Raw genomic sequence first — 15,344 nt, 5'->3', positions numbered from 1 at the left:
TTTTGTTTAGTGTAGGTTTTTATTATAATGTTTTGTAAATTTATATATCTGTAAGGAGTAGGGTAACCTTACTTTGGAGATGTAGACATATCAAACATTTGTAATCAATTCTGGGAAGCAATATATTACATGATTTTATATAAAAATCTGTATTTGAAAGTTCCAGATATTTGAGTGGTAATATTAAACTAACAAGACTGAATCTGTTCTCTAATTGCCAGGTACATCAACCAGGTAGCCATTCTGATGTCTGTAATTTTATCCATGTTTATTTACTTTCTTTACAACAAAGTATACAATTTGAACTTTTTCATAATTATGTTTTTTCATGTTATGTCATGATATCAGCATTTTAATAGTTTAATAACATAGGATAAAATTTATTTACTGTGTAATAACAATGACAGTCACAACCACTATTAGACTATTTAGTTTAAATTAATATTGGTATAATTGCTGTAATTTTCAATTTTAAATATTCTATATTTGAAGTAATTTATTATGTGTTGTTGGATAATACTAACAGCTAATAACCAATAACTGTTAAATAGAAAAGAATCCAAGTAAGAGATATTGATTTCACTTTATATAATTTGTCAATTTTCGAACGTATTGTTTTATATTAAAAAGACATACTTTTATCATCTACACCTATTAGTAATGTCATATATAATTTTGTTCCGTTTAAACAAAGTGTAAATTGTAACACAAATTGTAAACATCAAAATTGTTTCAAAAAATATAATAATATTTTTATTCTATTGATGTGAATGTTAAACATCTCTAAGATATATATAATGATTTTCAATATGGTACTGGATGGATGAGCATTACCTTATTTACGGCAAATGCGTTTTCGACTTGCTGGTGCTCACCTGGTGCGACCTGAGGATAACTATACCACCAGCAGTCAAAAATGCTTTGGTCATAAATAAAGTAACGTTCATCCATTCAGTATTGTAGTGACAATTATTTAATTAATGAAGTGAATGGCCAGTTGTATGTTCAAGTATGTATATCAAGGAAAACACTATGCTGTTTATAGCAAATCAATGTGTAGATAAGTATTGACATATTTAGGAAATGTATATATTTGAGTATACCATAATTAATATAATATCAAAATTACCTTATAAATCTAACAATACACTTTCAGAAATAAAATGTATAAAATATGAATTATCAAAAATATTACTAATTTTGTTCATTTCCAAGAAAAATGTAAATAATTTGTTACCCCTAACAAAAAAAAGAGAAAAAGTTTTAACATTTTTACACCTACACACAGATACAGTTTTTTAAATACTGAAAAACTTTAAATAATTATTGTGAAAATAAGCGACAGAACAGTGTGCTTTTGTGAGTGTATATTAAATATACATAAATGGAGAGGTGTATTATAAATGAAAAACCAAGTAATTTCTTCTCATTTCAAAAAGTATGTAAATCTGTGTTCAGAGCAGCATTTCAAAACAATTTTTTTGTTTTAAAGGATTGCTTCAACAGCAATTGCTCTACAGTCTTTTAGAGGTTAATGTATTTAAAATTCCAAATCACAGTTATTTTTTAAAGTTTATTATAATCTCACATAAAAATGAATAATTTTTAACTAACCACCAGACTGGCGAGAAAACACCACCTATGGAAAATGATCAAAAACGGTTTGATTAAATTTGTGTTAAAAATTAAGTTTTCAATAGTGGTTCCCAAAATTACACACTCAAGATAATGACTTAGGAGCTCTATGACGTGACCAATATAAAAATTTTTGGAAGCCCTGTCAAGAATAAAAAGTTAAGGTGGTACTTTAATAACAACTTCTTTTCATATCATTATAAAATTACATACTATTAAATATAAAATCAAGCATTGTATCACAGGTGACTGGTATCAAGGAGTCCATCCTGAGAGCAGGAGACTCTAGGTTTTATAAATAGGTTTTATAAATAACCTATCTTTTATAAAAATGTAGTCTTAATCATATCACAAGTTTCTGTATTACGTACCATTTTTAATTGTTAACGAAATAAAAACTGGAAGTTATTGTTTGCAAATTAATTGATTTATATGTATAAACACAGATATAGACAAGGTACATTTAAATATAACTCCTGTTATTGTAGCTTCATTAGTATGTTTGTAGTTAACTCGGTTATCTATACTTTTTGATCGAAGAGTAGTTATTTTTTTGAAATGGTGTTTTGGCAGTTTAGTTAGTTTTGGATGTTAGAGCTAGGCTAAGAATTGCTAAAACAAAAAACAATGGTTCATCTGACGAATTTTGTTTGTTTGTATGTGTATGAATGAATGCCCGCGTGCAACTGTATGGAAAGTTGAGAGAATGGATTTAGTTTTTAAGATAAATACCTTGAAATGTCTCTGGCAATATAGAGAAATTTGGTTTGATTAATCAATAGGATTTCAATTTTAAAATACATTAAAAATGATACTCAAATACTATAATATTCCTATTCTTGTGATATACATTTGTGAATTAATATTTATTTAGCAATATATGTTCTAATAAAATTAAGGTTTTCAATATAATAGTTAGACTAAATGTTAAATGATAGCACATAATTAATTGAAGAACATAATTAATTATGAAATTACATCTAAATTAAATTTAAAAATAATCAATCTTTAACAGAACCTCCACAGTACTAACAAAACATTTTTAAGGTACAATATTGGAAATCCCCAAAATTCTTAACTATGACGATAAACTACCTGATCATGCTGATCATGACCGTGAATCTACTTTTACCTTTTATGACTATTCATTTTAATGAACCCTTGGTAATTGATAATTAGAATTTGTAAGTCATGATTACTTGTGTTAGACTGCAAGTCATTATTTCACTTATCTAATGCAAGGAGGCAAAGACGTGAGTTCAGCAAGTACTAAGTAAATAGTACTATAGTGCATAGTGTATAGTAATAGTGCTTTAATGGATGAAAAATAGTTATAGTGCTACTTTTTGTAATACTGCTGGAAGATAGACTGCTCAACAAAGACCAGTGTAGGGTATGATATTACTATACCTCATACTTAAAACTTCCCAGAGAACTGTCATCTGTATGATGCCTACTCCGATGATGAGCAGTTTCATCCTGGTCTCCTGCTCTCAGGATGGACTCCTTGATACCAGTCACCTGTGATAAAATGCTTGATTTTATATTTAATAGTAGCATTTTCAAAGTTAATTGTGAAGATGTTATTAGCATGATTGGAACTGTAAATTTATGAATAATGAAAATTGTCTTTACTTTAATGGAGGACTATAAAGTCCTATTATTAAATTGACCTCTATCCTGGTGTATGGTTACAAGGTAAAATACAGTCTGATACACAATAATATGGCAATGGTACATGTGGTCTAGCTTATAAAACTGGAAAAAATACAAAATGAATGAAGAAAGTCTAAAGTCTATCTTTTATGTGATTAGTGACTTCAGAATCAATCAGATGTTGGTGAAAATCCTTAAACTTAGTGTTGATGTTTCCACATTGGTGTGTTGATAATAAAACATTCCTGCCATGCCATATGTGTTCTGCTGATTCTTCTGCTTCTCCACAAATTCTGCAAATTCATTGGTTTAGTCATTAGATGTTTTTGAAGAGAACCTGACCTGACGAGAGCTGATAATGTTGTGTTACTAGTCCAAGTAAAAATTATATTCATCATTATATTGGTCTAACTAATTATTTCTGCTTTTTGAATAAAGTCAGATAAACATGTTTGGCTGTCTAAACCATGAGGGACTCAGATCTTTTTCTCTTATTTTCCAATCATTTACTATTTGTTTATGACAGATACCCTACATCCAGAATCTGGTCCCACTAAATTGTTTTCAGAGACTTTCTTGGACAGGGCGTCCACTATTGCATTTCCAGGAATGCCCTCATAATCTGGCACCCATTCAAGGATCACTTTATTTCTCTCTGCAACTTTTTTGTAGTACACTTTTACATCCACAAACTTCACTTGACTCAATATGACTCATTTTAAACATATTACTTATTATATATTAGGTAACTGCAAGGTGACAAACAAGATGTCTGATTAAATTATCTTTACCATATTTATTTTTATGTTTAAAAATACATAACACAAAGATTTAAAAAATGGTTAGATTGGAAAGAACATAAATATGTAATGTCAGGGTTTCATACTTACACCAATAAGGGAAACCAAGGACAAAATATTTTAGAAACATGAGTATTTAAAGTTAACCCAGTATACATGAGTATGGAATTAAATTAATAAGATTTCCATATGAATAATATGTATTTAGTGAGCATTGGGGTCATAAAATGGAAAATATTATATCAAATAATTAAATTTTTATAAATTTATAAGTTTGAATATGGATATTTTATTAGAGATTATTCACTGTCCAAAAACGTCAGAATATGTTAAAAAAATGAAATATTTTAAAACATACTAATGTGGGGAAACAAATTGTGTGATTCTAATTGTCATTTTGTTAAATATTAAATATTTAATATACAAATATATACAATATATATGTTATACAAATTTTGTATAACAGTTACTCAATATTTTTATTTATTTCTGGGTTTGATTTTGTGGTTTGTTTACATGTTTTTTATAGTTTAGAATGTTGAGTGTAATAGTATAGAACATTAAAATGTATTAAAATAGATACAACATTAGATAAAAATATTAAAGATTCCAGCCTTGTTAGACGTTAGACATATGAAATTTTACTAGTGGTTTATTTATTCTTATTCAATACACTTTTACTTCATAGCCCCGTAAATATAACAAAGTGCTTGTCGTTAACTGCCTACCATGACAGAGCATGATTGTTGTGGTTTTTCATTTTTTTTAATAGGCTTATAAGTTCAAATATGTTGATTTATTTATTAATGTGTTTTTGTTTATATATTTGTAACATAAAAAACCTGGCGGATTGACTTACACATTCAGCTTCAATATCATTTTATAACAATAAAACATGTAACTTTGTTACAAAATTTGAAATGCATGATGAAATAATTTCTAGTAATATGCAATTCCTGTATTATTATATTATTTCATTTTATTTGGAATTTATAGGGCTACAAGAATATTTGAACTCGTAGTTTGATTTCATGTTACTAATTTGTTCAACCTTTTTAAAGTATTAGATAATTTTTCAAACATTAAAAAATGTTCTTTATTTCCTTAATTATTTCGTAATCAGTCAATAATAAACCAATAAACATGGGTAAGGCTCCATAATGAGTTCAAATCAGAATATTTTATCAATGGATTAAAAAGCAGTTTCAAGCGGCTCAAATATACCTAATAACACAAAATACATTACTTAGTTCTGTTTTTGGCCTTTTCTACAGCTCACGTTAACAATAAAATTTCAAAGAAATATAAAATTTTATGAGGCATCCATCCTTGATTTGTGACACATTTTTCTGTACACATTTTTTTAGACTAATATTACATTTAGAGGCCTTGTGTTTATGAATATATTGCTTATTTAATCAAAACCTACAATTTAAAAATTACTACTGATTGTTAACCCTTTACATAGCATGTATCCATTAACACATTGAATGCGGCTGGCACCGCACGGTGCCGCGCTTCGGGGTGTCCTCGGGTGCGTTCGGCACCGGACGGTGTCACGCCACCTTCTAGATTTCACAACGTCAGTGCTGTTTCAGCTTCTGCGTGAGGGAAGGTATATTTCGCGCCGCGTGTAGAGTACCCTTGTTTGTTGTTCCACGTGGTTCGGGTTGAGTTCATCGGCTAATCTGTGTGTTTGGTGTATTGTTATAGTTGTAGGGGCTGTGAACTTCGTTTTGTGAACAATGGATGGTCCTAGTTCTAGCCAAATAAGACACTATTTGAGTGAGAGTGATGTGGAAAGTAGTTCTGACGATTCTGTGGCGTCTGCCGGCCCCGGAGAGTGACATTGACCAAGCCCAGCTTGACGCGCCGCCTATTGTCAATGTGGTGGCGCCTGTGGACATCGAGGATGAGGACACGGATGACCAGGAAGCTGATCAAGTGATTTCTGACCCAATATGGTCACTTCGTACTGCAGGTATGCGAAGAATTCCCTTCACAAAAGAAAACAAATTGCTTGTACCTGCCCACCGGAACAAACGTTCCTATCCTATCGATTGGTTTTTTTTTACTACTTGATGATACCTTGTTGGAAAAAAATTTGTGTCTGCCACTAACAAAAAATGCCTGGGAAATATTATTTTCCCCTAACCTCAAAATAAAATCAAGAATAAATAATTGGCAGGAACTGACAGTGGCTGAACTGAAAAAATTTATCGGGCTAATCTTTCACATGGGAAACTGTAAAAATCAATCGTCTAAACGATTACTGGAAAAACTGATCGTATGTTTAATTTGGATTCGTGAGATCCCAAATGAGCAGAGACAGATTTCTCCTGATCCTAAGATGTTTAAATTTTTTATGAAAGTGACGAAGAGACTGTACCTGATGATCGCCTCTACAAAGTCAGGCTTTTGATTGACTATTTCAATCAAAAGATGAAAACCATCTACTACCCAAGTCGAGAGTTGTCGATTGATGAAGGAATGGTGCTATGGAGAGGACGTCTGCACTTTCGACAATACATTCAAGGAAAGCGCCATAAATATGGTATCAAGATTTTACTCGTTATGTGAACCGGATGGACTTTGTGTAAGTTTCACTGTGTATTCTGGGAAGGGAGGTGAACTTGGAGGAAAAGGTCATGCTAGCAAAGTAGTCAAAAGTATTTGATGAGGGGAATGCTTGGGGTGGGCCATTCATTGTATATGGATAATTATTATATCAGTTACCCCCTTGCAACCGAGTTACTGAGTGAGAAAACCTACTGCACTGCACTCCGGCACAATGCGCTCAGACCGAAAGCATGTTCCGCTAGATCTCAAGACAGCTCGTCTTGCCAGAGGAGAAAAAGGCAGAACGGTACGCCAAATGGTGTTTTGATAGCAAAATGGTGCGACAAGCGTCAGGTGTTTGTACCTATCCACAGAGTTTGAGAATGATTTGGGCAATCTCAATGAATAGGTATAACCAACCTCGCCAAAAGCCTCTGCCCATAATACAGTACAACGCCCATATGAAGGGTGTGTGGACCGAAATGATCAGCTTATGAGCTATTATGCCTTCGAACACAAATCAATTCGCTGGTACAAAAAGATCTTCGTTCCATTTCCTTCAGACGTTGTTGGTGAACTCCTTCAAACTTTATATTTACAAACCAACCCAAGGAAAAGATCGTTGTACCACTTTAGATTGTCCATCATCAACATGCTTTTTTGCCTGCAGCAAACGCAATCACACCTCCACTCCGGCCTAGACAACAAACAACTGTCAGACACGTATTGTCAAAAATGGACACACCTGACAACACAGGAGAAAGGATATGAAGAGAAAACGATGCAGAGAATGCTCAAAGACAAAGAAAAGAACCATGACCCTTTTCTTTTGTGCCCAGTGCCCTGGCGAACCTGGCCTATGTGCACTGAGATGCTTCGACAAGTATCATGAGTAGGAAAGAAAATGAGGCAGGAAAAAGTGGAAATATTGTAAATATTGTATATAATTGTGTGTATGACGGTTACAAATGAATGAATACTGTAAACAATTTGAACAGTGGAAAAGTGTTGTGCGTGGAAAGTGACGGACGCGACTGACACCGTCGGGGTGTCCAATGGCATCTGACCTGCCGAGTGCGGCCGGCACCTTCCGGTGCCGCTACTATATTGTTGCTGTATATATGTATATATGGACATATACACATCATTGATGGTGCATATGAAGTCTCCACATAATAATGGTAAGTAAAACCTAAAAAAAATATTTTCAGCATGGGCTTGTATTTTACGTATTTTCTGGCAGCAGTGAATGTGTTAAATACATATCATACTGATTGTCCCTACTCTCATTCATGTGCCTTCCTTACTTAATACTGCCAAGACAAGATTTAACAGTTTTAATTGAAAAATTCAAAAGTATCAAAAAAATTATAGAAAAAATGTATTTCATGATGGCTAATAGTACATTGGGTAATGCCAAGGTACACTGGAACTGATGCTTTCTTTCTTTGATTGATATCAATAATACAAATGTCCTCACTTCGATTTATACTGATGATCAGAATTATTACCTGGGATATAGTAAATGCTCTCCTCTTCTCTTGCTTGAAAGATCTACAAATTTCAGTTCCGCTGTCAATAGAACTATCTTCCTTTGAGCCATCGGAATCCAGACGTCTCTCTGAAACATTATTATCACTGCATTATTAAGTATTCCAAATTTCCTTTAGGTGCCTTTGAGTAATTTAAAATTAAAAGTATAGTTTTACAACTTCACACAAAAGTCTGAAATTTGTTTATTTATAGCAAAAATTATAACAAAAAGTGAATCTTTTTAAATTTGTTGGTCCATACGGTTTTTAAAATTCAAATTTAAATATTTATATGGTTGGCGGTTTTAAAATGAGGAACGATAGTTTAAAGATTTTTTAATTTCTTATTATTGATGTAACAAGTTCTTATTTTTTATTTTGTTTTAGTTATACGAGTTATAGTATTTTAGTGTACGTGGTTTGTTTTTTTTAATGTTGCATGAATAAATGCATGTTTGGACTCCCAACAACTCCCAACACTTTGTGTATTGCTATGCAACGATATAGTCTACTCTGTTAAGAAATATAAACAATGTTTGATATATTGTTCAAGTAAAATTTGGGAAAACATTTTGTGTACACTTAAGACCAGAAATACTTCTTAGTTAGTAAGTTATGACGAGCAAAAGATTTCACCAGTAGTTCAGCTTCTCCTCATCATCATCATCATCGTCGTCAGACGTTTCCGTTCTCACGGGTCGTCGTACACAGCCTCCTCCACTTTAGTCTATCGTTCCATGTCTCCTCTTCATCCACCTGTATTTTCTGTAGTCCCCTTCTCTCTATGTCTTTCCACACTTGGTCCTCCCATCTTCCTCTCGGTCTTCCTCTTGGTCTTCTTCCTCCTTCCTCCTTCTCCAGTGCTATTCTAGGCATTCTATTATCTCCCATCCTCTTCACATGCCCCATCCACTGTATTCTTCTTCCTTCCATTGTCTCTTGCAGTGAAACTACCTTCAATCTTTCTCTGGTTATTTCGTTCCTTATTCTATCTCTTCTTGTAGTCTTCTCTATCCCTCTTAAAAATCTCATTTCTGCAGCTTGCAATCTGCTTAAATCATTTTTAGTCCACGTCCACGTCTCTGCTCCATATAATAAAATTGGTTGGAAATAAGATTTATACATCAATACTTTTGATTCTTTCCCAATGTTCCAACTCCACACAATCTTCTTTACCATATTGAAAAACTTTCCACTCTTCCATATTCTGTTTCCTATCTCTTCTCTTATTGTGCCTTAAAGGAAAGGTCACAGTATTGTCACCTTTCCTTTTCAATATTATAATGGATGAAATTATTCTAGAAGTACAAGGAAACAGAGGAGCAGAAGAACTTAAGACAATAGCATATGCGGATGACATAATGATATGGGAAAATAGGGAAGAAGAGTTAGAACGAGAGTTAAACAAATGGGCAAAAGTGGCGAAGAAATATGGTTTAGAGATGAACATACAAAAATGTAAAGTAATGAAAGTAGAGAGAAGGGATGGAAATATCAAAGACGTGTTAGTTGAAGGAAAAAGACTTGAAAAGGTGAAGGAATTCTGTTATTTAGCTTCTCCTATACCACAAAATAAAATCATATTGAAATCTTTCAGGCAATATTAAAGGGAGAGAGTTAGATCTCTGCTCTGAGATAGAGCTCTTGAGCTGATTTTTTAATTGATAAGCTAAGCTTTTGCCATTTGGTTTTATTTAAATTACATTACTTGTAACATTAAAAAAAAAAAACATTATTTCTTTAATTTTGCTATGCTATGGTACTTCTTTACACACAAACCTAGGAGCAAACCAGTTCTCTATGAATAGGTTTCACAAAACTACAAAGTTACTTTTTCCACCAGAGACTTCCAAACTATACAATCCTTCACATGCATGTTACAAGCCATGGTAAAGTGACTCCCATTAACGTGACACACTTTTAGCATACGACAGCTGAATGAATTGTGTATGAATTATTATTAATAATATATTAACTTAAAATATGTTTATATAAACTGTTCAGTGATTCATATACACAAGAATATTAATAACTATTATAAAAAATAACATAAAGTAGATACACAAACATCAAACATTTTGATACATGTAAAAAACTTGTCAAAACAAATAACACGAACACAGTTTGGCTATATTGGTCCTAAAATAATGAATACATGAATATTAAATATGAGGAATGGCCTAAATTTTTGTTCAAGACCAAAATATAAATCGAAAATTATTGAATGGACGGTTGTCTGGAATGCTACCTTTATTAATAAAATGTTCTGTTTTATCCACATTTCTATTTAAATACATATTCTCTTTCCAACAGGTTTGAGAAGGGCTCTAGGCTACAAAAGTTCAGACAAGTGAAAGGAAGACAACAACAGTCATTAGCCTCCAAGTTCTATTCACATAACGGATTCACATCTAAATACACGTACATCAAAAAAGATCTAACTACCTAGACAGAAATTTAATATTCATCCCAAATTCTTTCCTAAATCTGATCATTGCTACTGTAAAAATCATCAGGTATATTAAATTGCTAACCTAAGTGACATTTTGAGTCACAAAACTACTTGTATTCTAACAATGCAAACATATTTTTCACCTTTATTAATTGAGCTTGAGTAAAAGTTTCTCTCATGAATAGGAACTTCGTGACTTGGTTCAAGGGCCCGAGTAGCCCAGCGCCCCTTGGGTGCTTCCACCGCTCGGTTAGTTTTGTTGTCATGAGTGGGCACACTGGTATCGAGGATTGACTTCTGTGCCCACTGTGGTAACTGTCCCATATTTAACCTAGAACAATAATTAATTCACAAAACTCATTTTTTTTAAAGGTTGTCTTAGAAAAAGATTGGTATTTTTTAAGTAAAGTTATGTTCAAATAAAAAAAATTTGTAATTATGTCAATGTTTTCAACTGGATTTTACATACAAATGAAGAAGCTAATCTAAAGTTTCATCAGTATTTTGACCAACGCCAATAACAAGGCAACAAATTTTTCATTTAATTGAGGTAAATAGGCCCACTTTTATCAGCAGTACAAGGTACAGTAAATAAATTCACTTAATATTTCATATTTTCTGCATAACAGTATATTAAGTGTGGTAATCAATATTATAATATGTGAACTAATATAAATTGCAGACAATACTTATAAAGATATACTAGAAATTGATGTGTATCCACAATAGCCCCCTTCTATTAAGCTTTATTGACTAACAACTGTGGAAATGGATGAAAGTTTTATAAATAAGATACAATGAATTTTCTAACCATTTATAAACGTATGACCAACAATAAAGTCATTGAATCATTAACTATGTGCATTAATTCACTTCTGCAAAATTGTATTCATAAGAATACCAAAAATGCTTTACTTATGAAATTTCATGCATTTCAAAACTAATGCTCTTCAGTGTCAATGCTTCTGAGCTCAAAGTTTCCATGTGTTGAAAGCGCCCAGCCAATATATTTTTATTTTACAAATGTTAAATATGATTAACTGTAACGTAAAAAAAAAATTGTGCTAAAATAATCAGAACTTTATTAAAACAGCATTTGTTGTGCAATTTCCAGTAGCAAATCAGGTTGTTAGATGTTTTTTTCCTCAAATTCATTCACAGTTTGTAGTCAGTATTCAATACACCCAAAAATTATACAGCACCATTCAAACATCTGAAAAAACTGAATTTTTACTATAAAATAAATCAAATAGTTTATTGCTGTTCATATGAAATTTTGTATTTAGGATATTCATATTCCTGTAACAAATAAGTGGCAGAAATGACTTTTAGTTACTAACTTTGCCTCTATAATAAGACGGTATTACTTTAATTTAAATGTGTTTGACTGGGTATACCAATCATGTGAGTTTTTGAATTATATCACCTGTGACATACTTAAGGCCCACCTGAAAAGTGAGAGGGAGACAGCCATGTATTTCTGTAGTAGAAATGTACTGTACATTCAACACATCAAATAAGCCTGTGGAAGTAAACAACTCAACATATACTGACTGAGAAGAAGCATTATTTTTATACACAGTTAGTGAGTCAGATTATATAGTTGAATTATCTGTAAGTAAGATAATATGATTCAATTAGTATGACAGTTAAAAACGAGAACTCATACCTATACTCTGAATCACTGTTGACTGTATGTATGGCATTGAGATTGTCCACAGATGGATTATCATTTTCTTCGCCATCTCCTACTGTTATCCCAAGTTGGGTCAGTCGTCTGTAAAAAAATATTGTTTAGAAGCATATTAAAACAATATTTGGACATTTAATTATTATTTCACGCTTTACTATAGTACAATCAATTAAATTGCGAGAAAATAAAATAGTATTTTACACACAATTCAGGTATAGAAAAACAGGTTTTAAAGCAGACTAAAGGATAGTTGTTAAGTAATAATTCAACCATGGATGATAAATGCTGCAAAACATTATTTTCTATCTCTATCACAGTTTTTGAAAATCAGCGAACATGCACAATTTATTTATATTCAATAGCATGTTTTTATTCACAAACAACAATCAAAAGTTATAAATTTAAAACTTTTATGACATTTTTTTCATTATTTTAAGGGGCGTCCGGGGGCCATATGCTGCGCATGTTAAATTAGTCATTTTAAGGTACACATGTCTCTAAAACCTTACGACGTAACCTACTCTAATTGTTTTTAATTTTGTTATGTATATCTTTTAGAGTATTTATGGCACAGGAATTTCTAAAATAACTTTATTTAGGTATTTTAACAAATTTTTCTAAAATTTACTTTTTTTATTCGAAAATTTTGACTTTGCAACCATGTAGAATTGGTGTTAGGTTTTAAAACCAAATTTCCTGTGCTGTAAATAAAAAACATGAAATTTTGAACAAAACAAAACAAAAACTATACTAATACCTCGAATAGTTTGGAAGATATGGGTACCGAAGTATAAAAAAAAACAAGTTTTTCGGGAATTCCATTTATTCTAGGCTATAACCTAAACAATAGTGACTCATGTACCTCAGTACATTCCTGCTGCATATGCTGGGTTATCTGGATCCTCCTGCCGCTCATATATATCCTCCAGACGTCTTTTAGCCACCTCCCGCTTCTGGTGACACTTCTTTTCAATCTCTTCCACCGCCTTTTGCGCCTTCCTTATACGCATCTTGTTGAATCGCTTCATAACCTCAACAGTTTTTGCCTGGCATTATACCTACTTTCTTGAGTACTTCACATTTAACAATGTTTCCTTTGTTGAAACAGGCAATGGCTTCATAAACACCAAACTCAAGGGTTTTTTTCATAACTAAAGTCGATTTTGGAATACGCGACCACACCACACTGTTTAGCGACTCGCTCGGATTTTGGGTCTGTCCATGAAGACATTTCGCCAGCAGCGTGGGGTTAGCTAAGTCCTTGAAAATTTGTTTAACCTTTTCCATTACTACAGGGGCAATGTGGAAGTGTTCTTTGTGGTCATAGGCTTCTTTCTTCTGGATAGCTCGTTGGTATTTTCACCACGTATCAGCAGTTTTCGGACACAAACTGTAAGCTGGTTCTTCATTTGTTGAAATGAGATGGAAATACTCTGCCCAAACAGCCCTCTTCATATTTTCCAGACTGTCAACATTTCTTCTAATGGCCGGCCTTTAGTATAATTGAATTTCATTTATAGCCTCAAGAGTCAACCTACCTTACCCCCCCATAGTTTTATCATCGGGAAGTTTAGTTTTTCCCATTGTCTTTTTCAGTTTGCGTAGGCGTGCGCCCATGCGTTGACATGACAACAAATGAGAAAGAACCATATGACAGTAAAGAACAAACAGTGTTACCAACACAACAAGTACGTGTAGCTTATATTATTACAACTGCACAAAACATAAACATACGTCCCTCGCCCTGACGCCCCTGCCAGCGAAAAACACAGTGCACACCATTACAAATAAATTAATTACCTAAGGTTGCACTCGTCCAAATTGTATGTATAATATGTCAAATTACTCGTAAGATTCCAAAGAATACAAAAATGTCAAAAAATAAAAATTGAAATTTTGGAAAATTTCAAAATGGGCCCCGGACTTAAACTGTACTGAGATAGTCAGAACACATACACTACCAAATTATTATTAATTGTGAGTCAAAGGAGGATAACTTGTAGGTTTTAACTGTCAGTCATACAAAACTTTTGTTATGTTTCATATCAAAACTATTATTTGCCAACTTCAAGTTTCAAGTTGCCAATTTCTGCCATAATCAGCCTAATTGAAGACATTATTGACCAAATAGACAAAGGACAATACATCTCCGCACTTCTTCTCGATTATAGTAAGGCATTTGACTGTTTGGGACATGACCTCATCTTAAGGAAACTAACATTACTGGGAATCACAGACACAGCAAATAAATGGTTTGCAAGCTACCTATCAGGACGAACCCAAGTAGTTGAGGTACAGACAACCACACTTGGAATTACAAAAACACACCAGTCAAAACCACTTCCTATTCTCCGAGGAGTTCCACTAGGGTCTGTACTGGGCCCTGTCCTCTTTATTCTATTTGTAAATGATTTCCCAACACATACCCAAGATAATAATACATCATGTGTAATGTACGCAGACGACACAACACTCCTGATAAGGAATCTCACTGCAGAAGGTGTTTGTGCAGCTGCTACAGCCTCTCTAAACAAGGCTCTGAATTATTGTAAAACAAATGACCTGGCCATAAACCCACAAAAAACAATACAAATTAATTTCAGTAAGAAAAGAGACACTACTCCCAGCATCGCCAATGTAACAGTTGAAAATCATGTAAAATTTCTTGGAGTCATTCTGGACAGAAACCTAACCTGGACTGAGCAAGTGAACAATGTCTGCAAAAAATTAGCATCTGGAATATATGTTGTTCGACGCATTAAATGGATCAGCAACTTGGAATCAGCCAAAACAGCTTACTACTCATTAGTAGAAACTCACTTGAGGTATGGACTTGCGGTTTGGGGTGGCTCCTCAGTTGGAAACCTTAATAGAGTTCTTACCCTACAGAAAAAAGCCATCCGAGTTTTGGCTGACTTAGAACCAAGGCAGAGCTGCAGACATGCCTTCCAGACACTCCAGATAATGACTGTTACTGCGCTATACATCCAAGAAGTTATCATGTATGCACACCAGAA

At 33.0% G+C, this 15,344-nt stretch overlaps 1 protein-coding gene across 1 annotated transcript in view; it reads right to left on the bottom strand.

Annotated features, from left to right (window-relative positions):
• Window positions 1–15,344, bottom strand: part of LOC124369110 (mitogen-activated protein kinase-binding protein 1) — a 193,556-nt gene that overhangs the window by 46,888 nt on the left and 131,324 nt on the right. Inside the window, 4 exon segments of the mRNA XM_046826862.1 lie at window positions 3,046–3,156; window positions 8,162–8,271; window positions 10,778–10,965; window positions 12,304–12,411. Coding sequence (XP_046682818.1) covers window positions 3,046–3,156; window positions 8,162–8,271; window positions 10,778–10,965; window positions 12,304–12,411 — 517 coding nt within the window.

Source organism: Homalodisca vitripennis, chromosome X, assembly GCF_021130785.1.
Source record: "Homalodisca vitripennis isolate AUS2020 chromosome X, UT_GWSS_2.1, whole genome shotgun sequence".
NCBI lineage: Eukaryota > Metazoa > Arthropoda > Insecta > Hemiptera > Cicadellidae > Homalodisca > Homalodisca vitripennis.
This window is presented reverse-complemented; position numbering and strand designations above follow the sequence as displayed.